At 35.3% G+C, this 26,514-nt stretch overlaps 1 protein-coding gene across 1 annotated transcript in view; it reads left to right on the top strand.

The window, feature by feature from the left end:
* ADAMTS3 (ADAM metallopeptidase with thrombospondin type 1 motif 3) overlaps nt 1-26,115 on the top strand; it is a 253,456-nt gene extending 227,341 nt beyond the window's left edge. The window contains 8 exon segments of the mRNA XM_033106796.1: nt 891-1,014; nt 4,732-4,812; nt 6,565-6,728; nt 11,602-11,767; nt 14,240-14,372; nt 17,933-18,140; nt 19,790-19,907; nt 23,388-26,115. Of these exon segments, the coding sequence (XP_032962687.1) occupies nt 891-1,014; nt 4,732-4,812; nt 6,565-6,728; nt 11,602-11,767; nt 14,240-14,372; nt 17,933-18,140; nt 19,790-19,907; nt 23,388-23,947 (1,554 nt within the window). The 3' untranslated portion in view covers nt 23,948-26,115.
* Nucleotides 26,116-26,514: the final 399 nt, after the last annotated feature.

The following is a 26,514-nucleotide window of genomic DNA, read 5'->3' as shown; positions in this document are numbered from 1 at the left end:
TCATAGTTGAACTAATATTTTCCTGAAAGTAGAATCTGTGTTTTGTCCATCTTTCACCTCCCACAGAATCTAGTGCAGTCAATGGATGTGTTGTTATTTTCTCTGCCCACTCGCACCCCAAATTTATCATGTGTCATTGTATGAAGTGTCATTACATTATACTGATTTACAAAAAGGACCTACCCCAGCTCAGGAAACCTTAAGTAGTTCCCTGCTAAGTTAATGTGAAAATGCAAACTCTTCCTGATACTCAGGGCCTTTCACCGCCTGTGCTTTGCAAATCTTTAACTCTTCTTCCCCTGTCATACCACACTAACTTTCCATTCATTTAAGTATTGTTCTCTGAACCCACTTTCCATGAATGTACAACTTCCATGGCTCTGTTTGAATTGCTCTGTATTTATGAAATGCATTTCCACACTCCCTATTCCTTCAGGGCCCTAAGATAGTCTATACCACTTTGGTGAAGATTTGTCTTCCATCCCTAACCAAGTTGTAAAGCTTGTCCTAATATGCAGGTCACTATTTTATTATTCATCTTTATAAATATAAGAGCAACAGGGGAAAAGCACCATCTTACTTTTTGTCTGCTCAGCATCACCTTGAACATCTGTGCTTGATAAATGTTTGATGATGATGACTATCCATGATGGTTATTAGTCTGGGGGAAGTTTATCATAGGGTACGATTTAATCTATAGTACAAGTCATTTGATTACACAGTAGTTCTTTAAAAGATTGAGGTATCATAAATCAGAGCTAGACCGCAAGTTTGGGGCAGACTGCCAGACTTTGGGCTACTGATTAAAACAAATGAATCATCATTCTCTAGGAAGCTGACCTTTTCTTGGCACATTGAAATTAGCCACATTTAACATCTTCTCTCCCCAGAAAGTGGGCTGCGATAAAGAAATCGGTTCCAACAAGGTTGAGGATAAGTGTGGTGTGTGTGGAGGAGATAATTCCCATTGTCGGACTGTGAAGGGGACATTTACCAGAACTCCCAGGAAGCTTGGTAAGATGAAGTCTCTCTTGAATTTAGTATCCTCTCTGATTTGTGACTCTTTGTGACTTCCTCTTTTAGGAATGCAGCATTTTCCCTATAAACATAACAAAAAATTAGCTGCTGATTATTTTTATTTAGATTATCTTTTAAGGAACTATTAAAAACCTTTAAATTCATAGTCTATAGCATACATGACAAAAAGAGTATCTACTAAACTTTGATAAGGAACAAATAAAATCAATATCAATTATAGTAGCTACCTAAAATGTTTTATTTTGTGTTTTTAATAAAATGCATTAGACCCAATTAGTAGGATTGAGGCTTATGTTGAATTTTCTGTTGCATATAAATTGTTGATCAGAAGTTTAAAATATCAGAAAACTTTATGTACAACTTAAGATATTACATTCATTTTGCTTCTTTTATTTTAAAAGTGAACATGTTTATCCTGTTTATAAATCTATAAATCTAGGGTCCATATTTTACATAATTTTTACAGTTTTTTTTTAATTAAACAAAACTGAGGTACAACCTTAAAAACACCCAGGAAATAATTGCTAATATGTGTGAACTTTTGTGCTTGCTAGATAGTCAATGACCTGGTCTTAGGTGTATAGTAATGATTCAACAGATGTACAAAAACACTAATATTATGCAAAAAATTAGTAGTTTCATAATTATTCATTGGAAATTTCATAAAATATTTGGATACATTTATTACTAAATAATTGAGTTTGTAACAAATGTTATTCATCTATTCAATAAGCATTTATTGCACAAATGTTTCTGGGAATTCAGCATTTAAAGATAAATTTGATGTGGTGCTTCCTTTGAGAAACTTATACCATCCAAAGCACTGTCGGTGTACAGCAGTCCATTATAGAATGACTGAAAACAAAATAAAACAAACAAAAGCAAAGAGATTTGATTTACTTCGAGGACAGTGTCATGGTAGTAATTTTCCCTTTTAGAGGAAAGGAAAGTAAAAAAATTTGGTCTTCAAACAAATGGAATAATTCTCTTAGTTCTTTTTATTATCGTTATACCTCAGCTACACAACTCAAGCCAATTCCACAATACCCGCTTTGCTCTTTGATATAGTTAGGGGAGCAGAGCTAGGTGATGCCAGTCTAGTGTGTTTTTCTTAGGCATTCCCTACTCTAGTTACTGAGTATTGCTATTCCCATGTGATGTTTACTATGTTTTGTACATTAAAAACTGTTAAAAGGCAATTATTACCATTTCTGGCTGATTATATTATTTTAATAAAGCAAACAGGTTTAGAATTGTATATATATATAAATAATGGTTTTGGTGGAGTAAAATGTACTTCTTTCCATCTTATGAAATGATTTAGTGTGCTTTGTTGCAGTTGTGTATTATTATTTTAGGTGTTAAATAATTCATTTTATTTCCAGAGTGAATTAATGTAAAGAAAAAAATTCTTGACATAATCATCTTTTTCTATATTATGTGTAATATGAGGTAGTGGTACTTTTTTTCAGATACTTCAAAATTTATACTAAACCTGTGAATCAAGGTCAGAAGAACAGAAGAAAGCTTTCGTCAGTCATACAGATTCAAACTACTCGAAGAAAATCTAACATCCATTTCTTTGCACTAATGCTGTTATCATAGTCATTCAATAGACTAATTAACCTTTTCCAACAGGGAAACATTTAAGCAAGAGGTGCCATAAAGAATTGAAGTTGCTGGAAAATGAAATCTGCAAGTATTCAACTTCAAATCACCTATATCATTTCTCATTCACGCTTAGTCTTACTTTCATTGACTATTAACAGTTTATTGGCATTTGCTAACTATTATAAATGCATTTTGACTTCAACATATAAAATTACAAAACATATTTTATATCTTACCTAATAATATATATAGCTTATTGTATAGTCAATGAAACAGCAAGACTGATAAACATGAAACCTCTACTAATTAAAGACGTTCTATTTAAGGGAAGACAAGAGGCGCCTTCACTTTACCCAAAGGAGCTCGTAATATTTCTCTTGCTGAAACAAGGGAAGCTAAAAACGTCCTGGGTAAGTTGTAGCAAACTGCAGAAAGATGGGCATCCATAAATGGCATCAAGCTGTTTTGCTGTCCTTGGCATCTTAGCATGTTCCTCCTAGCCATCGCACACTCAGGCAAACATGGTACCTTTCATGTACTGTACTTGACCCAGGCTCAGATGTTGAACACCTTGACCCCAAAATGACTGTTCCATTTAGTTAAGCCACTAATCAATATTGTGAAAAAGTTGGGTAAATCTACACATAGGTAGATATTAATTGTCCATATACAAATGACAAACATGTTTTTATTTCTGATTCCATCAGCAACTTTGTGTTTATAACTGAATTTCTGTCAATACTGATCATATAGTTTATGAATTGGATATTTCATCATATAAGGTGTCATCTTCCTATATTTGTATTGTTTTGTGTTTTTTTTAAAAAAAAACTTATTATGGAAAATTTCAAAGATATATGAAAAGAGAGTGAAAAGATAAGGAATCTTATGTAGTTATAACCTAACTTCATCAACTACCAACTCATAGCAGTCTTTTCATCTATTTTGATGGAAATGAGATATAACACTTGATTTCTCTATTTGCCCTGACAATTGTTGATTCATAGTTGGGATCTTAATTCTAAATGATCTTAAGATAATCTTTAGGACATTTGATAATACTAAGGTTTGCTGTGTATGACATTGACTGTAATAGGGTTAACATATGATTTTAAAACCCATTAATTGTATAGATTGTATTATTTTTGCATTGGAAGATTGAGGTTAGGGTACATGTAAAGGCAATGTACAACATAGCTTGCAGATCTTTTCCAACCAAATCGTTCAGTAAAATCTACAACATATACAGAGGGTGCCAAAAAATGTATACACATTTTAAAAAAGGAAAAATTGTGTTAAAATTATAATAATATATACTGATAGCAAAAGATGAATACAAGTCACTTTTGACTTCTGCAATTACAAGAGGTGCTCAAAGTGGTTACCATCAACGTCCAGACACTTCTGATGATGGTGAACTGCTGCTTGAGCAACGTTGACCAAAGTGTCCATTTTTATACATTTTTTGGCATCCCTGATATTTTAAAACATTCTCATTATAAAACTTGTTGAAAGCTTTAAAATTAATTACTGACCACAAGAAAAATGAAAGCTGCTCACTATGTTTTTTTAATTTCTTTAGAATAAAGCAAGCTTGTAAACATAAAGATATTTCATTAATTAAAAAATTAGCTATCTAAACTCACCATTTACGCTCTTAAAATTATATATAGACAGATAAAATATCTCAAGAAGTTTACCAACCCTGTACTCCAAAACCTGGTCCCACTTCAGAAAGGTGGTTTAGAAAACTGAAATCACATAAAAGTACAGTATTTGCCTGAATTATTGTTGACATAATTCGTAGGTCAACACAAGGTGAATGGCTGATAGGTTAGAAACAAGATTAACTCTTTTCTTCCTCTTTAATTAAAAAAAATAAAAAAGTGTTTTTCTAATCTCATGCGAGATGTCACACAAGCTACCAATGCTTTGAAGTTAATTTCTGTTCTGAAACTGCTTCTTTCGGTTTATGGATGCCCTCTTCTGCATGCAGGAGCAGTAAGAATGTAATGCCTGACTAACCACGGTTGTTGCTTTTTTTCTCCTTTGCTTCCTCCAATATTTACCACACATGCAAAGGGTACCTTAAGATGTTTGATATACCCCCTGGTGCTAGACATGTGTTAATCCAAGAAGACGAGGCTTCTCCTCATATTCTTGGTAAGTGTGTCTGTCTTCTGGCTCTGCTTTAACATAGACTTAAACATGGAAATGTCAAGAAATCATATCTATCTATCTATCTATCTATCTATGTATCTACCTATAGATAGATATATGTATAGATGTATATATAGATATGCAAGATTCAAATTATATATAAATGTATTATTGTGAGATTTTTGTTGGTCATTTCTCCCAACTATTCTTTGTTTAAAACAAGAAATATTGAAAAATAGAGCTTTAATTCTTATTGAAACCTGGATTAGTTATTATTTAGTAAAGAAAAAAATCATGTGGCAAATTTGTATTTGTTATGCATTTTTGTTCTGCATAAGGGAATAAGAAAAATAAATATGTTAAAATGCACTAAATTAAGGAATAATATCAGAAAAATTTGCCATATTTATGTTGACAAATTAGTTCTGATATTTCAGTTGATGCTATACTGTATGCCTCTCCTTACTTTTATTGCATTTTAAGTTCTTGACTGAAAAGCTACCACATATCAATTTTATTAGTCTAGTGAAAATTTTCCTAATATCTGCTATGTGTCTAGTTATTGACTGACACATGCAGATCCATTTGCATGGCTGTTTATAATTTCCAAAAGATCCTTTTTTTTCCTTTATGAGAGGATCATGTAGAAATGACACTTTAAAGGGGTTCATATTCAAAGTGTATATACAGGTGTAAACATAACTGTCACATATTCCTTGACCTATTAAAGCACTAAGAAGATTTCTGAAACTAAAACATCTGTCAACCCCATGAAAATTTGTAGAAAGTTGATTTCCTAAATGTGTGACTTAAAAAATGAATTGTTTTATGGTATTATATAGAATTTTTTTAGTATTTAAACTATATTCACTACTAGATTCTATAACAGTCTAGCAGTCAGCCAGTTTTGTGTGTGTTTTTTTTCCTGGTAATTAAAATTACTTATTTTTCATCCTAGAATTCAGATTATTATGTTAGGAAAATAGACTAGTTTGAAAGCTCAAGAAGAATAAATGTATTTAACTGAAATTCCTCATTTTCAGTAATGGTATTAATAAGAAATTTTATTTTCTAACATATTTATATGCTGATAAACACCTCCAAACTTTAAAATCCCATTTGTTATTTTTTTTATCCATTAGAGAAAGCATTTTATTTTCTGATATATAGTAAGTCTATAATACATTAAGACTTCTATCACCAGTAAACAGCTTTTTTCTAGCATGTAGTAGGGAATGTGGCCTTGGAATTTTTACAATTTAAGATCTAATTGTTGGCCTAATAATTAGTTCAACTATATTGGGTGCCTATAAATATTTAATTTGAAAGAGATACGCAGTAAAGTAAAGAAGCCATTACATTATATGCTGAACTAGCATACATGATTTGTACTGATTATTATAGAAGTATCCATTGTTTTCTAAATAGTCCCAGGTTTCTGAGGACATGTATAGGATGAGTGAGTTAGAAACAGTTATCCTCTTTGACAATGTTTTCAAATGGGAACATTTCCTAATTTTTGTCTTCTATGCAACCATCTTGCTGTTGTTTTTGAATAGTTAGGAATGCTTCTTGAGGATTTTGAATGCCTAATAAAGAAAATGGTACTCATATCAGAATTAGCACTCGTTTTGATTGGTTTGTTGCTAATAAACAGTCATTGATTTATAGAAAGGGATAGACTTACTATGGAACATCAAAGCTGTAATGTGATCAAATAAAATGTCTGCAAGTTACTCATTTTGCTTCCTTTAGCTATTAAGAACCAGGCTACAGGCCACTATATTTTGAATGGCAAAGGGGAAGAAGCCAAGTCGCGGACCTTCATAGATCTTGGTGTGGAATGGGATTATAACATTGAAGATGACATTGAAACTCTTCACACAGATGGACCTTTACATGATCCTGTTATTGTTTTGGTATGTGGCATTACAGGCTAATTATGTAGTTGGTTTAGTTTTTAACTTTGTAATTTATCTGAAAAATACTTTGACCTTGAACACTATTTACTTTCTTGTTTTTTTCTAATTCCATTTATCTGCCCCTCTCCACTATTTGTGCAACTTTGTCACATATTGTATTATATATACATCATAAACCCAATAACAGTACTGTGATTTTTTGACTTTAGTCATCTTTTTTTGACTTTTGTATTTAGTTATTTGTTAAGACAAGAAAAAAAATTGAGTTTTATACTTATCCCCATATTTACCATTTCTGATGCTCTTTATTTTTTCCTGTAAATCTGATTTTCCATCTAATATCATTTACCTTCAATATAAAGAACTTCCCTTAGCATTTCTTGTAGTGTGGGTATGTGTGCTAGCAATGAATTCTCTCAACTTTCAATTATCTGAAAATATCTTTTTGTCAGCCCGTTCTTAAAGGGTATGTTTACTAGATACAAACTTTTTGGTTACTAGTTTTTGTGTTTCTTTTCTTTTAGCACTTTAAAGATGTTTTTTACATTGTCGTAGGAAGTTCAAGGAATTTCAGGGCTGATCAAGGAAATACAGAGGGTACCAAAAAATATGTACACATTTTAAGAAAGGAAAAAACTATAGTAATTGTAATAATATATACTGACAACAAAAGATGAATACAAGTCACGTTTGACTTCTGCAGTTACAAGAGGTGCTCAAAATGGTTACCATCAGTGCCCAGACACTTCTAATTACCAGCGAACTACAGCTTGAGCATAGATAACATCTCTTAAAATGTGTATACACTTTTTTTTGGCACCCCCGGTAGATGTCACCATGAGGTGGCTATAGCATGCACAAGCTTTGTTGGTGACCTCTTAGCAGGTTTGCATGTAGAACCACAATCCAAAAAGAGAGAAAGGAAAGGGAACTCCTGGAGAGAAGAGACTGGAGAAGGAGTTTGTGTGCTAGGTGATGTCACTCAGCCACGCAGCGGAGAGTCTCTGGGTCATAGAGCTTCAAAGAGCAGCAACAGCAGTGTGGGTTCCTTAGAACCACAGTCTTATTTACAGTTAGCAGATGTTGGGTGCAGTGTCACTGAGGGATCCAAAGCAAGCAGCCTCTACGTGGCTAATAACATACTTGTTTGACGTACATTTAAAACAACTGGATATATAAAATTTTGCTTTTGATGCTAGCAGGCTTTTGAGCTAAAGGGACTCTGCCTGCGGTGAAGAAATAAACAACCTCGGGGCCAGTATACAGAATCCATCTTTGACTCATTTATATAATCTGTCTTCTAGATCTATCATTTCTGTTGAGAAGTCAACCTCATTTATATTGTTGCTCTGTATTTAAAGAGTCCATTTTCTCTGACTGCTTTTAAAGATTTTTTTCATTATCATTTTGTTTTGTTTGTTTAGCAGTTTGACTGTGATATGCTTAGCTTATGATGTTCTTTGTATGTATCCAGCTTGGAGTTCACCAAGCATCTTGGTACTGTAAGTTGAAGTTTTCCACCAAATTTGGGTTAGATTTCCATTATGTGTTCAAGTTTGTTTGTTTTTTCTCCCATCTCTCACTTCTCTACTCCTAGCACTCATTTACATGTATGTTAAACCAGTTGAAATTGTTCCATACGTCTCTTAGGCTTTGTTCATGCTTTTATAAACTTTTTTTCTGTTCTTCAGACTGGATAATTTTTTTGAGCTGTGTTCAAACTCACTGATTGTATCTTATGTGGCCTCCAATACATTGTTGAGTCCATCTAGTAATTTTTTTCTGTCAGATGGTATACTTTTCTAGAATTGCCATTTTTTAAAATTATTTCTATTTCTCTGCTGAGATTTCCATATATTTTTACTCGTTATGTCTAACTTTTCCTTTAAGTCCTGTGTCTTCATGTTTCCTTAAATCCTGCTTCCATGGGCTGCTTTTTTTTTTTTTTTTTTTGAGTCACATTTTCCTGCTTCTTACAATCTTTTTTATTGTACACTGGACATTATAGATGGTAAGTTGTGTGGCATTTGATTTATATTGCTTCCTATAGGCTGTTGGGTTTTGTTCTGGCTGGCAGTTAAGTCATTGTCAATTCCTTCTTATCCTGTAGGCCGGGTTTATTCTTCACTAGGGTTGATCTATTTCAGTTTGTCCTGTTCTTATGATATGGCTCTTTTGGTGCTTTAACTGAACACCTGAGATGTTAATGAGGCCTCTGGACTCTGGCTGGATGAAAACTCCTGTGTCTCTCAGGCCTGTCTGACCTCGAGTATCTCTGTCCTGCTCCCAGACTCGGAACAAACACTCATTGGTAGATAGCATGGTATCTTGGCTTGGGTATGCACAGACCAGCCTTCAGCCTAGGACCCATGCAGCCTTCTGGGCCACCCCTCTACGTAGCCCCTCTTCTTTAGTACCCTGCTCTGTGAATTCCAAACTCTGCTCTCCATCTCCTCAGCTCAGTGAAGCTGCTGTCTTGGCTGAGGCTCCTGCTCCCTGTGCCAGGATCCAGAACGGCACAGAACCTGGCCTTGTCAGGAAGCCCGGACCTGGCATTTCTCCTCTCTCAGGAATCATTGTCCTTTGCTACATTATTCTCTGCCAAAAAAAGTTCCCTCATATAATTCTATCCAGTTTTATTGTTTTTAATATCAGGAAGGCTCCTCTGTTATTCCCTCATGGATGAAAGCAGAAGACATCTACTTGATTTGAAAAATATTGTTGGAATCTGTATACAACTATTTATTAGACTCTATAAAAATATTGTACTAATCTAAAATCAAATTTTCCCACTCAAGTCCAAGTCTTCTTTTTTCCTTTGAAAATTACTTCTTTTTGGTAAAGTGTCTGTTCAAATCTTTTGCCTATTGTTAAAATAGGTTGTTTTTTTGGTAGTGTTGTTGAGTTTTAAGAGTTCTTTATATATGCTTGATGCTTGATGTAAGTCCTATATGAAATATGTGATTTGCCAAATATTTTCTTCTAGTTTATAGTTTCTTTTCCTTCTTTTAGTCTTTCACAGAGCAAAATATTTTCACTTTACTGAAGTCCAATTTATCATTTTTTTCTTTTATGGATTAAGATTTGGGTGTTACATAAGATTTTTTGGCTAATCCAGAGTCAAATTTTTTTTTTTTTTTTTTTTTTTTTTTTGCAAAGGTTATAGTTTCACATTTTACATTCAGGTTTATGAACCATTTTTAGTTAATTTTTACATAAATTTTGTATGATATATTAGGTTCACATTTTTGCATATAGATGTAAATATTATCTACTACTACATAACAAATTACCCCAAGTTTAGTGGCTAAACACTAAGCAGCATTTATTATCTCATAGTTTCTGTGGCTCAGGTATTTGGGGGCAGCTGAGCTGGCTAATGCTGGCTCAGGGTATCTCATGAGGTTGCTGTCAGCTGTGGCAATCTGCTTACCAGCTCAGTCACGTGGCTATTGGAAGGCCTCAGAAGATTGCTCCCAAGTTTTTCTTGTGCTGGCTCATGGGCCTGGAATCTTCACTATGTCAGCCTTTCCATAGGTTGCTTAAGTTTCCTCATCATATGGCATCTGGTTTCCACTAGACCAAGTGATTCAAGTGACAAAGAAAGTGAAAGAGAGCAACCAAGACAGGAGTCAGTCTTTTTTAACCTAATCTTGAAAGTGGCATCCTATCACTTCTGCTGTTGTGTGTTTGCTAGAAGCACATCACCAAGTCCAGCCCACACTGAAGGAAAGAGGAATTAACCTCCACTTATGGAGGGGGAAGTATCCAAGGATTTGTGGACACATTTTCTAAAGCCATCACAATTTCCAGTTGTTCTAGCATTATTTGTTGAGAAACACTGTTCCTTCTCCATTGAATTGCCTTTTCGTTAAATTATCTTTTCATCTATATCAAAAATTAATTGTCTAAATGTACGTGGGTTTATTTCTGAACTGTCTTCTGTTCCATAGGTTAGATAGTATTATTGCAAAAATGCATATTGATCAAAATCTTGTTGAGTTTGAATGATTGGAGATCACAAGCTCTATTTCACTCATATAATTATACTGAAAGGCCATTTACCAGTCCATTATAAGAACTGTAAAAAGTATTTGTACCCTGTAGCCCCCTAAGGAAAAATCAGAAATCACCACAAAGGTGGAGACAGATTCTAATCAATGCAAATATTTATTGTAAGTACATGGTTAAATAATACATACTACTTTTAGGCTTAAACACTATACTGGCATTTAAAATTATGTTTTCAAATAATATTTATGGACTTGGGAAATGTATGTAACATAGTAAGTGAAATAAGCAAGTCCAGAAATGTATGTGTGTCCGCGCATATGCACACGCATAAACACACACACACACACACACACAAAATATGAAAATACCTTGTGATTATATCCCAAAATAATAGATATGACTTCAGTTTTCTCTGGGTTAGTGGAATTATGGATGATTTTCCATTTCTCTTGTATTTTTCCACAATGTATGTATTTTCTGGAGGGATCTTTATTTATCATCATATGAAAACAGTTGTTTTAAAGAATAACTTTTAAATGCACTAAGGAGATATATAACAATGAAACTTTTAGTGAATCTTATTGTAAGGCTACTATTTTTTATAATACAAATCCTTACTCCTTATTGTATGTATTTTTATACTTTCAATGGTCAAAGTTTTATATGTTTGCATTTTTTTTTCTTAAACAGGGCACACTTGTACTTTCAGTTGATAGAAACAAAAACACTGTATTTTTAGAAACTACTTGAAAGTCTTCCAGTTTCACTAGGAAAAGTATCCTGATTTTTTTAATTTTTCAAATTTAAAATTTTAAACTCTCGGGTGATTTACATATCTATTTCATGTGTATGTTAGATTATACCTCAGGAGAATGATACGCGCTCTAGCCTGACATATAAGTACATCATCCATGAAGACTCTGCACCTACAATCAACAACAACAATGTAATCCAGGAAGAATTAGACACTTTTGAATGGGCTTTGAAGAGCTGGTCTCAATGTTCCCGACCCTGTGGTGGAGGTAACAGCTGATCATATTTATTACATTCCCATGTAATTCATATTAAGCTCATCTTCTTGCTTCTGACCTAAGGATTGTGTCTTAACTGAGGCCACAATCTGAGAATACCAGACATAACAACTAAAGCATAAATACAAAGCATTTCTACTGAAATCTCAGAATCTGCCAAGGATAGAAACCCATCCATAACACGTGGACCTTCTTAAAATCCCCTTGCCCGTTCCCCCTGGGTTCTTTCTGTCTTATATTCAGGCAGTGGTACCTTTAATCACTTTACTCTTCCCAGACTCCCAAATTCAGTGTCCTCTGGTGCTTGCCTTTCTTCTTTACTTTTATTTTCCATGCCTATCATTTATTTTCTATCAGTGTTAATAAAAGAATCGTGTACCAGATATTGTTTTAAAAGCTTTATATACTAATGCATGAATACTCACAATCCTCTGTGAGGTCATTACTATTATCATCTCCATTGTATTGATGGGGAAACTGAAGCACAGGGAAGATAAGTAATTTGCTCAGACCATTAGCTACAAACCCAAGAGGTCTAGTTTCTGAGTACATGCTCTTACTACATTATGCTGCCTCTCTGCCCTCCGAGAGTAAATCCATTAAGCTGTTCTCAGGTTTTTCCATTTCTCTGTCATCCATTCTTCTCCTTTTGAACAACAAATGCTCCAGGACCAAGCTGGCCAAGACAGAATTCTCCCCAACAGGCAAGAGAAGGAGAGGGCTCTCACAATAGTGATACCAAATAATTGAAAACAAAAAATTATTCCTAGTAGAGAATGCCTGGGTGAACCATTTAGTTTATAATTATGAATTCAAGGATGTATTTTTTTTGGAGGAAACATAAAATGTTTCTAGTTAATTATGTAAAATGATACTTTATCCATTACATGATGCTTATTAATTTGAATCCTTCCTTCTGCTGCACCCTCAACATTGACTTAGTCACAAGATTTGTCAGAAACACCTTTTTAATACCTGCTACATCTATTCCTTCCTCACCAGGCCTCCTTCACAATTTTGGAAGGGAAGACTATTGCAAAAGACTTTAGTCAACTAACTCTGGTTTTCTTCACTTTATTTCCAGGGTAATCTTGAATGAATGGATGAATGAATGAATGAATGAATGAATGAATGAATGAATAGAACTATGTTATTTCCCTGATTCAAATCCTTTAGTCTCCTAATGTGTTGCCCTGAAGACACAACATAAATTTACATTGTAGTCTTGCTAAACGTGAATAACATGAATCTAATCATTAAGAGGCTATTAAATAAATTCAAATTATGGGACATTTTACAAAACAATTAGTCTGTACATCTCAAAAATATTAAAGATAAAAAGAGATTCAGAAATGATTCCTGATTAATTCCATGACAACTAAATACAATGTATGATCCTTGATTGGAAAAAACATTGCTATGAAGAATATTATAGGGACAATTTACAAATTTTAATATGGTCTATATATTAGAAATAGTATTTCTCTGAATTAAATATCCTAATTTTAAGAATTATAGTGTGGTTATATAAGAGAATATGCTTGTTATGAATGATACACTGAAGTATTTAGAAGTGAAGGCTCAAGATGTCAGCAACTTAAATGGTTCAGCAAAATTTTACTTAAATATCATATATTAATTATATATTATACCATTATAATTAATATATTACATATATATATCAAATATGGTGACATGGTAAACAAGGTTAATCTATATGCAAAGCATACAAATGTTTATTTTGTTTCCCTTACAATTTTTTTTAGGTTTGAAATTTTTCAACATAAAAATTAATTATTTACAAATGTCAATGTTGGTGGTTGGAGAGACTGTCAATAACTCCCTGTGATCTCCAGGATAAAGTCCAAACACTTGTCTGGCACTCAAGCCTTTTAAGATGAGATCTTTTCCTATCTTCCATGCCCTTCACACATGAAACTTGAGTCATTCAAAGAGACCTGTATTTCTCTATATGTTGTTTCCTTTGCTTGGAGTATTATTCTGTCTCATTCCCTTTCCACAGTACTATTTGAACTTCACGATTCTGCTCAAGGAAGTGCTGGTCTTGTAAGCATTCCCTGCTCCTCCTCCTTCCCCTTTGTGTTCCTTTGATGCCCCCTACAGTAAAATATTCATATTGCTCTATAATAGCCCAAATCACTGGGTATTGTCACAGTCGTTTTTTTCAAATCTGTCCCCCACACTAGACTGTGTATATTCAAAATTTAGTTTATTAGCAAGTGTGCAGTTGTTATTTTATAAATTTGCAATATTTATTAAATGTAGGCTCTGAACAGTTAAGAATTTTTGTTTATTTAATTCACTTCTGTACTTTCAGCACCTAGAACAGTGCCTGGCTTGTTCTATGCACTCAGTAAATATTTGTTCAATGAATGAATGAATGATTAAATATAACAGAATGAATAAGTGATTAAATCCAAAGAAATGCATTTCCTTTTCCAGGTTTCCAGTACACTAAATACGGATGCCGTAGGAAAAGTGATAATAAAATGGTTCATCGCAGCTTCTGTGAAGTCAACAAAAAGCCTAAACCTATTAGAAGAATGTGCAATATTCAGGAGTGTACACATCCACTGTAAGCATTTATTTTAACTATCATATCCTGAGGACAAAATAATAGGGATTTAAATGTCTTTAGCTCTTTTAGTTCTAATTTTCTTTGTAGTCAAAGCTAATATATGCAATTGGCTTAAATAGTCAGATCATTTCACAGGAATTATATAAAGTTGTGGCTCCCTGTCCTTTACCATATATCCCTGCTTCTCACACAAAAAATGCTTTCAGCTATTATGCTTCTTTTGATATTTGGTACTACTTGTTTTCATCTCTCTAAGTAAAATGTTTTTGCTTCTACTCCTTGAGTTTTTGAGGGGAGGAAAGAGGTAGAGGACATTGTAGACATTTATATATTGGCTTTCCACTGTGGAAAGTAAAAGATTTAGCACTCTTTTACAAGCCTTCCCCAAATGCACACTCACAACCCACACATCTCCCTTTTCTGGTACTTCCAATATTAATATAACCTATCTTTTACCGATATTAATATTCAGAGTTTATATTATTTCAACAACATGTATCTCTCTTAACTCTTGATTCACTTGGCATGCTCTTATGCTTCCTATAAAACTTGGTTTCTTCTAGAGTTAATGAATGTCTTGATTTTTACATATTTTTTTTTACTACTTTTCACTAATTCATCCCCAAACTCTCTTCCATGGGTATGAATCTCCTCTAAATACTAAACACTCAACTGTCCTGTCCTGTAAATCTCTGAGAGAGTTCTACGTGTTCCAGCTCTGCCCTGACCTTCTACACAGCTTTCATCCTGGTGTTTCTTTTTATCATCCTCCTACCAAGTCCTACTGCCTTTCTCTCACATTGGAGCTCCTGTTTCTTGCGTTCCTTGTCTTATCTTTTGGTGTATTCATTTGTTCTGGCGGCTCTTCCAGTAGCTTCATGGGGAAAAAAAAAAGTATATAGAGAGTAAAAGTTTTTATATAAGAATTAAATTTTTCTATACTTAAGAAAAATATATAAGAAGTTAAAGTATAATGGTATATAAGTAGCCTTTCTTCTACTCTTACTCTTGATCATTTGGACCCATACACATATACAATTCCAAACTACATTTTCCCTCAGACTTTTGAAACCATTGTTCCATTGTTTTTTTTTAGACTCCAGAGTTGCTGTTGAAAAGTTATTTACTATTCTGATTCCCACTTCCTTCAATGTGACCAAGTTCTCCTTGTCATCCAAAGTTTAAAGGATCTTCTTTTTATTTCCAGTGTTCTGAATTTCAGTGATGAAATTGCCTAGGTGCTCATCTTCTCTCATCCATCATGCTGTGCACTCGTAGACTTTTTAAAACATGAAACCAATACTTTTATCTCTGGGAGACTTTCTTATATTTTTTCTTTGAAAAATGTCTTTTTTCTCCAGTGTTTTTTCTTTCTGGGATATTTGTAGTTATGCTTCCTGAACAGATCTAATTTTCTTTTCTCCTATTGTTTATTGTTTCACTTGCTTCATTTTTCATTTTTGCTATATGTTGTTAGTATTCAAAAGCTTTAATATCGAAAAACTCTGCTTTGTTCCTCAAATTTTCCTTGTTCCTCAAATTTTCCTTTTGCAAGTCTTTGGATTCTTATTTCACAGGTGTAATATATTCTTTTATCCATTTTTAGGATAGTAAAGATTATTTTCTCTTTCCTGCATTATATCTTTTGAGTTCTTTTCTTCTTTTTCCCTACCTCCATCATTTATGTTAAAGGCTTTCTGTGTCTGGTGAGCATTGGTTTTTCATGCATACACAAGAATGCAGTGTTAAACAGGCTGACTAGAAGCTTGCTTTACGGTGAAGATTTGTTTGCTGGTGGGCTTCACTGTAGGATAAGCTGGCTGAGCTATTTCATTGAAAGACCCTAAGTTATCTATATATTTAGGGCTTTTCTAATGAAATGATAAGTTTGCATAAACTAGAAATTATCTCCTGCTGAGGGAGTATAAGCTTATTTAACAGCATTTCTGGAAGTTGTATATGTGTAGGCAACTAGGGTCATCTCATCTCCATATGTACATTTTTACATAACCCCTTGTTTTCACTATGATCTCTTTCTCTGTTGTCTCTTGACTCTGTCTCCTGTCCACAACTTAAAAGTCTGTTTCACTTTCTTCAGAGAATGAATCTCAAGTCTTCTTCTGGGTTGGAGGTGGAAAAATCACCTAGTGGGGTTAAAGATCAGGAGATCTAACTGCCTCCAAACAGGTTTTCTGTCAGTCCCCCCAGTTACAGCCCTGCCATCACCCACACTTTCATGAGGCCACAATTCCTGTGTATTTCTGAAGTTCTGCGTCAAGTTGGTTTGTTTCTCAGCTCCTGCTGCAGACTTAAACTGTATCCTTCTTAGGTCTGCTGAATTAGTAACTGTATGTTCAACGGCTTTCTAGCTTCCAAAATTATCTTCTGGTGGCTCCTTTTCAGTTTTTTTTTTCCTTGCCTTTGTGGGTTTATGCCCTTTTTATCCTTTGTTGTCATTCTAGAAATTTCACGAGTGAATAAGGTAACCAGAAATGTCTATGACTATAAAATGTGTACTTCTCACATAATATCTGTCTTCAAATGAGAGTCACTATTAAGGCCTTCAAAATTGAATACAATTTCTTAGTTGCCACAGTACATTCTACAAGCTAGAGTAATCTTACACTGTGAATACTAAAAACTGCTGAAATTTAAGCATGGTTATATTTTGGTACCCCAGATATACAGGAAGAAAAAGAAATTGCAGAAGAAAAGTAACTTTTGGAAGGATAAATAGTATGCCTTGATTACATTCTGACAGCTTAAGTAGATGGAATCAATGGTGACAGCTCGTTGGGACCTGGTAACCACGTGTAATGGAGAACTGCCCATAATATTTATCCACAGCTGATTTGCAGAGTTCTGGGTTCATTGACATCGACACTAGGATTTGGAAATGTACCATGGGAAATCTTTTTTTAAATATATTTTTGGAAATATTTCTATCAGGTGCATTCTAGCCCTGATGCACACTACCTCTACCTTTCTGTCAGACCCACTAAGGGTTAATATGAAGACCTGAATTTTCCAAACAGGATAGATATTTCATGTAGGCTTCATGGCAGCAACTGTGGAAATGAAATGGTCATCTCAAAGTATTAAAACATGAGTAAACTCCTGATTTCATGGAAAAGCTGCAGCTTCCAAATCAGTTGCACACGTCAGATGGATTCCTTTTTTGATTTCCTGTCAGATGTTAGGCAATATGGCTGAGAGTGAGTTGGTGTAATTTTTGAAAACTACCATCATGCCTAAACCTAACTGGATAACCTTAAGATGAGTTTCAGAAACACTCTGGTGATCATCCTTTAGGAAAGGAGAAGGTTACAGAGTCAGTGGGAGGCAGAAAGATACTAAGCCATTAAAAATAGAAGTGCCAGGCCTATTGTTAGCAAGTTCTAAAACTCCTTAATTGTGTGATGCATCCATCTTTCTGAAAGTGCTTCCTGAATTGCAGTGTGCCCCACTGGGTGGCACATCACTCAGAGAGCAGAAAAGACTAGGTTTGCATGCTCTACATCCCAATAACTGTGGGATCTTAATCCCCACACCCACAGCTGGGTAGCGGAAGAGTGGGAGCACTGTACCAAAACCTGTGGGAGTTCCGGCTATCAGCTCCGCACCGTACGCTGCCTTCAGCCACTCCATGATGGCTCCAACCGCTCCGTACACAGCAAGTACTGCGTGGGTGAGCGACCTGAGAGCCGCCGACCTTGTAACAGAGTACCCTGCCCGGCCCAGTGGAAAACGGGGCCCTGGAACGAGGTGGGTGTCTGAATTCTGTATGCATGTGTGTGTGTAAGCATGTGAAGCATGTTTTAATTTGGCTGAAATACCAGCTAGGCTTTGTGTGAATTGAGAAACTCATATACATTTTAATCATTAAGCACCTGGAGATGTTAGGAAAAAGCGATATTTTAAAGAAGTGTTTACATTTAACATTCATTGATGGGGCAAACGATGTTTGGGTGTTTTGTGACACAGTGGAGTCTAAAGGTGACTGATCCTCTGTCTAATGTCTTTGTTGAATTCACTGTTCCTACAGGATGAAATACAAACGACTAACACTGAATGCAGTACCCTGCCCCATGTGCACCATGATAACTTTTCTTTTTTAAATTGAGTTATAATTGATAGAACTTCCTGTTAGTTTTAGGTACACAATGTAACAATTCAATATTTGTATATATTGCAAAATGATCACAAGAAGTCCCATGCTGACTCTTGTTATTTGTTCTTTATTCTAACTCCTAGACCCAGTTTGAGTGAACGACTCACTGTTCAGAAAAGACCATGGTGGTTGGAGCCTCCTACCTTTTGGTGGGCTGGCCCTTCCCCATCCTCCTATCTAACCATCTCCCTCTTAGTGACCAAGGCTCGTCTCCACAGTCCAAAATACCACCTTCCAGAAGATGCCTTTCCCACGTCCTTCCCCTGCGTCCCCAAGGCAGAGACACCTATGCTAGTGTAGTGTTCATGGCCAAGTTTTGTACCTCCTTTCCTTCAGCCTGTGCTTACCACTAGTCCACCTACTTCTCCAAAGCCGTGTGCTTTGCTTCCCCAGTCCCCAGCTGGTGCCTGTGCAAGTGGTGTTTGCTTGGTGACTGGCCGACTCAGTGTTGAGGAGCCTGAATTAACCTCGTGTCTTTGGTATTCCTAAAAACTCATAATGAGGAATCATAGGGTCATAGGCAAAGAACTTATAGGAGAAAGGGCATCAAAATGCAGATAGAGAATGGAGGAGGAAGTGGGGAGCCCACCCAAGATGGAAGGACGGGCAAGTGAAAGTTTCATGCACAGACCGCGAAGATGACTCATGTTCTGTTCCCTCAGAGGCTTAGAACAAGGGCTCCTCCTTTGTAGCTCCTACCTAGAACAATAGCAGAATCATTTCTGGGCTTAGTTTGAGAGCACTTGGCTCCTTCATTAAAGACTTTATGGGACTAGTATAAAAGTAGTTCCAAAGAGGTGGAATTAACCAACATAGCACGTCAGTAAATTCTGTCATCTGTAAGCAAGGTGAAAGAATGGGAAGGTCACTGCCATAATTGGCTCCCTGCAAACAGGCACCCCTACTCTTGTTCGGAACTATGTAGGTATTAAGATTATAATACTAAGAGCTTCTTTCATATCAAATGCTTACTACTGTCTCCTTGGCCTTCATTCAGTTCTACAACAATCCTGCGAGGCAAGGGTCATTATCCCAGCTTTCAAGGGAAAAGCCACGTGCCTAGGCTGGTAAGGGATGGGGCCAGAGTATCCACCTGGGATTATCTGTCTCCAAACCACTGTGTAATACCACAACCACAGAGAAAGGACTCCAGAGCTGTGCGTGTATGTGTGCGTGAATGGGGAGAGGAAGAAAGCTGTCTTGGTGCAAAACACGTCTGTAATGGCAGCCTTTGTTTCTGTAGTGTTCCGTAACCTGCGGTGAAGGGACGGAAGTGAGACAGGTGCTCTGCAGGGCTGGAGACCACTGCGAAGGAGAAAAGCCCGAGTCCGTCAGAGCTTGTCAGCTGCCTCCCTGTAATGGTAGGTGTGGCACTATTGGTTTCAGTGCTCTGACAATGGTTTTTAAGCCTCAAAAAGCAGAATTTCCTTTTAGGACAAGTCCTAGAATTTCTATTTGCTTATCGAAAAACAGCCACAGGAAAACAGCCTTAAAAATTAGCCTCAACAAGTCTTAAGAACGGTGTTTGAAGCCATGTCCCAACCAAGGGACTTATCCTAGCTAACCACTGCAGCCTCTCCCACAGTTCCTCTTAGGCAGCAGTGCTGGGGTAAGGCCTGTGTCATGTATATGTAGCTTCTAGAAAAGCTATATATTTTTTCTCTATGATTTTCTTTATAACCTCCCATTGTAAAAGCATCATACTGCAGAAGGTTTTGAAATGTTTTACTGAAATTAATTCAGTTTAGACGCGTGGATGATAAATGCTCTTCAAAATGCCATTTCCAACAGCTGTCCATCCATATATGCTCACTTCCCCAGGGGGATTTCAGAATAGACACCTTGCACAAATGCAAAGATTTGCCTAACCTACTCTCTGGCTGTACTGCAAAAGCAGAGTGATTTTATTTAAAAATAGACATCAATGTGCTGCTGTGAAACAAAATTTATATTGGATGGTTTCAGTTTCTGTCACTGTCTCCTTCCTCCTTTTCCGTGCTGGCTCTATTTACATCTGTCTGTGTCCTCTCTGCCTCATTTTGTATTGCCATGTTGCTCTCTCCTCTCTCTCTCACATTCTGTGTCAGTCTGGCCTTGCTCCACACCTGCTGCCTTTTCTTCTTGTCTTCTTTTTCCTCTTCTCTCTCCCCAACTCTGTTTCCCTCTTTCTCTCCCACATGTGTCTGCCTCTCATTCTCTCTTTCCAGTCTCAGACATTCTGTCCCTTCTGGCCTTTCTTTACCCTCCCCATGTCCCCCACCACAAGCTTCCTCTTAAATTCAGTTTTCCTAAGTCTGTGCCTACTGTTCTGCCACACTTGGGACTGAAGAAGTTGCCATTTTTATTGACTTACAAACACTTTAAGTAAGCCATCGATTGAATATTGATATCTGCTAAATTTTATTTTCTTTTTTCAAGAAAATTGGCAAGGTGATAATTTATCAAATGTCTAATTTTTTGAGGAAATTTCAGGGTTCAAGTTTTTTAAACCTTGTGAATTATTTCATTGTACGTTTTCATTTGAAATGTGTGGTGGCATGAACGAGTATGACCATGAGGGGGAGACAAAGGACAGATAATCATTTTTCTCTGGAAAGTATATTTGAAAGTTTAAAACACAAGTCAAAGCCAAAAGAACAAACTTTACTCAGAAGCTATAAAGTTTAGTTGCCCTAATATTTTATTCTTATGTAGGCATTACCACCAGGAGGCTAAACACTTTGTGTGAGTTTTATTGATCTAAATAGCTGATAGTGCTTTATATTTCTGCAAATATGCCTAATTGTCAGCAAGAATTTGCTTGATTCTCTTCCTTTAGCAAAAAGGAAAAGATTTTATTGTAAAACAGAGGTGCAAATGAGAGTACATGACTATGTTAGTGATTCCCTATTCTTTTAGCTGTTCTCTTACTCTGAAATGTAGGTCCACAAGCCAATTCTAGGAGTTCTACAAGGCCACATATTTCTACCATACATCAGTGAAATAAATACTACTTCCATCTGTCTCTAACTGCAGTTGGAATCAAATGGCCTTTGAAACCATGTGTAAAAACCTTTTTCCTGAACTTCTTATGATGATCTGGGCATAGAGTGAGAAGGCTGAAAAAGCTTTCTGAATTTTAACGATTTTTGTTATGTGAACCTTTTCTAGGCCTCATTTTGATTGTACTATTTACTGTAGCTGTTGAGTCCTTCCCAGATATTCCGAGGCAAATTACCACAAACCGAATGTACTCTTTTGCTTACTTGTTTCTTTTCATCCCTTTTCCTCCTCCATACAGAAGCATATTCTGGCCATAATTAGACCCAGGCTGTGAACTGGTCCTGGCAATGCCGAGCTGCTCACACTTAGACACAGGAGATGCTCATGTGGCCTCCTTTAACTCAGAAAAAATAGAGCACTTTGAGCTGGACCACAGAACAAGGGTGATGGTGCCGGATCAGAGGGAAAAGAGTGTACAGGGTCAGTAAGGTCCTTCCATCCTAGAGACTTAAACACAGAGGAAGAAGACATTAATTTCCTTATTTTAAGATAGAGGCATAGAAAAACTCATTTGGATATGATGTGGAATTGATATTTGAGGTGAAACCCATCAATGTGACGCTCAGACATTCATAACATAATTAGCTGATTACCTTAGCTAATATGAAATACTCAAACACATCATACTATACAATAGATCTGTAAACTGACACCAGGCAAATACAAGTCATTCCACAATTTTGGAAGAGGCATTGTATTGTAATTCTCATAATAAGAGGTAATAATTAATAGGTAATAGTTTTTAGCCCTCAATTGGCCTTGTCAACTGACCCTTCTTTTTTTTTTTCTTTTTTTTTCATACTTCAGAAAAAGATTCTTCAATTTCTTTGGCAAGTTATATGGCAGGTCCTTACCTAGCAATTTAGTATTTCCCAATAATACATTGTAATTTAAAGTGATTACAGTATATAAATGCTACAATTTATGATTCTTTGCATTTATTAATTAGATAGGGGATCAATATTTCTGTGTTGCACTATGTGCACGGGATCCACCTAGGATATCCCTGGAATGACTGAAAATATGTAATATTTGAACTTTTTGACATCTAATTCTTATAACCTGTATTCAATAAATTTTTAAAATAATAAAAATAGTGCATACACACATGTATCAAATGCTTTATGAGTGCTGCTTTTAGTATTATTTAAACATAAAGTGATACCAGGTTATGAAAGTTAACCAACAGTTTCATGTTTACTATTGAATATTCTCAGGTTATTTGTTATTTCAAAGTGCAAATTTGAGTAAAGTGTGGCAACTTTCTTATGAGTAAATGTGAAATTATTGCATTCACTCTAGAGAATATTATTCTAATCAAGATCTTATCTTCATTTTTAAATTTAAATTTAATATAGAGGCTACTCTATTAGGAAGACAGAAATGCCATATATATATATATGTATATATATATATACACATATATATATATACATATATATATGTATATATATATATATATATTCCTTTACATTCTAAAAATATTTGTGGTAAAATTAATCCTATTTTCTCATTTAAAAATCAGATATATGTTTCTAGCAGGAAGAAAAAAATACCTGGATCTGAAGTCTCCTGATGGAGATAGTAAAATGGTGGTCAACCCAAGTGCTTTGCATTTAAAGAATTACTTCTTTCAGTGAATTCATCCTAATGCTGATATTTTTAATGCAAAGGCTCATGTGGAGAACTCCCTTCAATGTCAGATTTTCCTTATATCATTTTATATTCATAAACAAGTTTAATGTCTTCTTATATTTTATGTTTAGATTTATTATTATTTTTTTCTTTAATTTTCACAGATGAGCCATGTTTGGGAGATAAATCCATATTCTGTCAAATGGAGGTGCTGGCGAGATACTGTTCCATACCAGGTTATAACAAGTTATGTTGTGAGTCGTGTAGTAAGCGCAGTAGCACCCTGCCACCACCATACCTTCCAGAAGCTGCTGAAACTCATGATGATGCTATCTTTAACCCTAGTGACCTCCCTGGATCTCTAGTAATGCCTACATCTTTGGTTCCTTACTATTCAGAGACCCCTGCTGAAAAGAAGAAATCCTTGAGTAGGATCTCTTCAGTGGGAGGTCCAAATGCATATGCTGCTTTCAGGTCAAACAGTAAACCTGATGGTGCTAACTTACCCCAGAGGAGATCTCAGCAAGCAGGAAATAAGACTGTGAGACTGGTCTCCCCTGCCACCAAGAGTGGCCACCTCAATTCATCTTCACAAATGGCTGCTGCCCCCTTCTTTGCAGTCAGTGATTCATTAGGTGCTTCTTCTCTGGCAAGAACCTCAAAGAAAGATGAAAAGATTATTGACAAGAGACGTCCGGTAAGATCATCTACCTTGGAAAGATGAGAAAGTGAACCTAAAAGGCTAGAATCAGAGGAATACCTGGACAAGCTCTCTCTCTCCGTGGTGCATACAGCTTGTTTAAAGTGGAAACCTCCATAGATTGTCAACTCATTTTACCTGTAAGTGGAAGAAAAAAAAGTGCTGGTTCACTTTTCTAGTTGCTTTCATCCTTTTTGTTGTTGTTCTGCATTGACTCATTTATCAGAACTCATTGGAAGAAAGCACCAAAGATTATTCACAGAAGGAAAGTAAGTTGTTGAGTATATTGGTCACTCTCTAAATAGAAAAGGGACTGGAACCAATTGTGCATATCAGCTGATTTTTTGTTTTAAAAAAGTTATAGTAAAAATAAAAAGAGAATGCCAACTGTTTACACCTTAACAAAATATTTCAGAAATGGAGCAAAGAATTCGTAGACTTATATGCCTATTTATCTATATTAGAAATATTGTATGAGCAAATTTGCAGCTGTTGTGTAAATACTGTATATTGCAGAAATCAGTATTATTTTAAGAGATGTGTTCTCAAATGATTGTTTACTATATTACATTTCTGGATGTTCTAGGTGCCTGTCATTGAGTATTGCCTTATTTGACATTCTATGGGTTGATTTTTCAAAGCAGAATATTACATAGAAGAAGTTAGAATTGCAGCTACTGACAACACAAAGAGTTTTGTTATACGGTTTAATCAACAATGTGATACCTAAATTATAGAAAAAGAAAAAAAAATAAGATGTAGACACACAGATTTCAGCTTACCTGTTACATTCCATCCTTTCATATAAAGGAATGGGATTTGTGTCTTACTCTACTTGTGGTCACAGGGAACAGAGACCAGTAAAGGAGCCTGTGCAAGAAAAAACTGAAACTCCTCTTACCAGGATCTCAGTGGGCACCATTCAAGCGTCCTCTCTTCTTATGTTGGTTTTTATTTCCCATTGTTGACACATACAAAAACTCTATACTCAATGTACTGTAATAATAACAAAGGAAAAATGTCTTGAGATAATTCATATGTTGGTAGCTGAGAAAAACATCATTAAATTAGAATTGACACTCAAGTATAATAGGGCTTTGGAAGCAGGTTCAAGAAAGCATTTGTCAATGGTTGCGATATTTATTTTCTGCATGGTTCATATCCAAATGTTCACAACCACAATGCATCTGACTGCAATAATGTGCTAGTAATTTATGTCAGTGGTCACCTTACTCACAGTGAAGCCAGAAATGCTCTCTCCAGGGAGTAGATGTAAAGTACTTGTATATAAAATTCAGAACTGAAGATATTTATTAAAAGTTGATTTTTTTCTTGATAGTATTTTTATGTACTAAATATTTACGCTAATATCAATGACATATTTTGGTAAACTAGAGAGACATAATTAGAGATGCATGCTTTGTTCTGTGCCTAGAGGAGAAATTTAAGCAAACTACAACCTCCAAATCAAAGAGCTAAAATTTGAACAAATTTGGTGTCATGCAAACCATTTACATTTTTAAAGTGATTGATAAAAAAGTTGGTGACTTGTTCGCCTTCAGTGAAATATAAAATAGTATGGATTCAGCTAGCTTTTTATGAAATAGTGAATTAGAAACATTTTTTTTAAGTATGTGCAAGAGATATGTACCTTATGAATTATACTTCAAAGAAAAAGTGTTGTCAGCATACTATTTTTAAGGTCAGTTCCTGAACTGTTTAAAAATGTATTATACAAACTAAAATGTAGATATGTTAACCTTTCAAAGCACAGAATGTGCAAGGACTTTTGCATTGTAATCATGGTAAACAGCTTCACCTATTGACTCTATACCTCTTAAGGAATCGCTGCTACTTTGTGCAAGGGTTTGGAAAGTCAAATGAATTAGGTGAATTCCACATCATAAAACAATCTCTGAGCCCCGAGTAGAAGTCATTTCCCCCTTCCCCAAATTTCACCAGATTGATTTCTCTCTAGTTTGCTTGCATGTGTATGCATCTGGTCCACAGGGGAATGTAGAGAAAGATGGTCAAACACATACACCTCCCATAAAGGATGTATATATTCGTTATATTTCCGATCTTCAAGCTTCCTTTTCTACTAAGCTAAAAAGTCCTTTTTATCAAAGTGTACACTACTGATGCTGTTTGTTGTATTGGGAGCATGTAGTAATAAAAATGTTAACAAAATACAGATCTGGCTCGATCTAGATTTTGTCATTAGATTCATCACTGAGTAATACAAATGGATTGTTTTTCTCCTACAAAGTGAAATAAGATTGAATCCATTCGCTATTGGATTTTTTTCTAAAGAGACTCAAATAAAGTGATGGTGTCTCCTATTCTCACATCAGGGTATATCATAATGTTAAAAAAAATTAAAAAAAAAAAAAGGTTACGGGTAGTGGCTTTTTGTTTAAGTTCATTCCACAGAACTATAAAGAGGCAGAGAGAAAATGGCAATAATGCTAGTACATATGTGAAAGAAAAGGGGGACTTTTAAAATGGGTAATGCTAGAGAGTTTTTTAAAGAAAAGCTGCCCACCCACTTTGAACCCTGATTGCCAAAGCCTTGGTGGGAACACATCACC

Source organism: Rhinolophus ferrumequinum, chromosome 5 (assembly GCF_004115265.2).
Source record: "Rhinolophus ferrumequinum isolate MPI-CBG mRhiFer1 chromosome 5, mRhiFer1_v1.p, whole genome shotgun sequence".
NCBI lineage: Eukaryota > Metazoa > Chordata > Mammalia > Chiroptera > Rhinolophidae > Rhinolophus > Rhinolophus ferrumequinum.
Note: the sequence above shows the minus strand (reverse complement) of the source record. Positions and strands in the feature narration are given on the sequence as shown.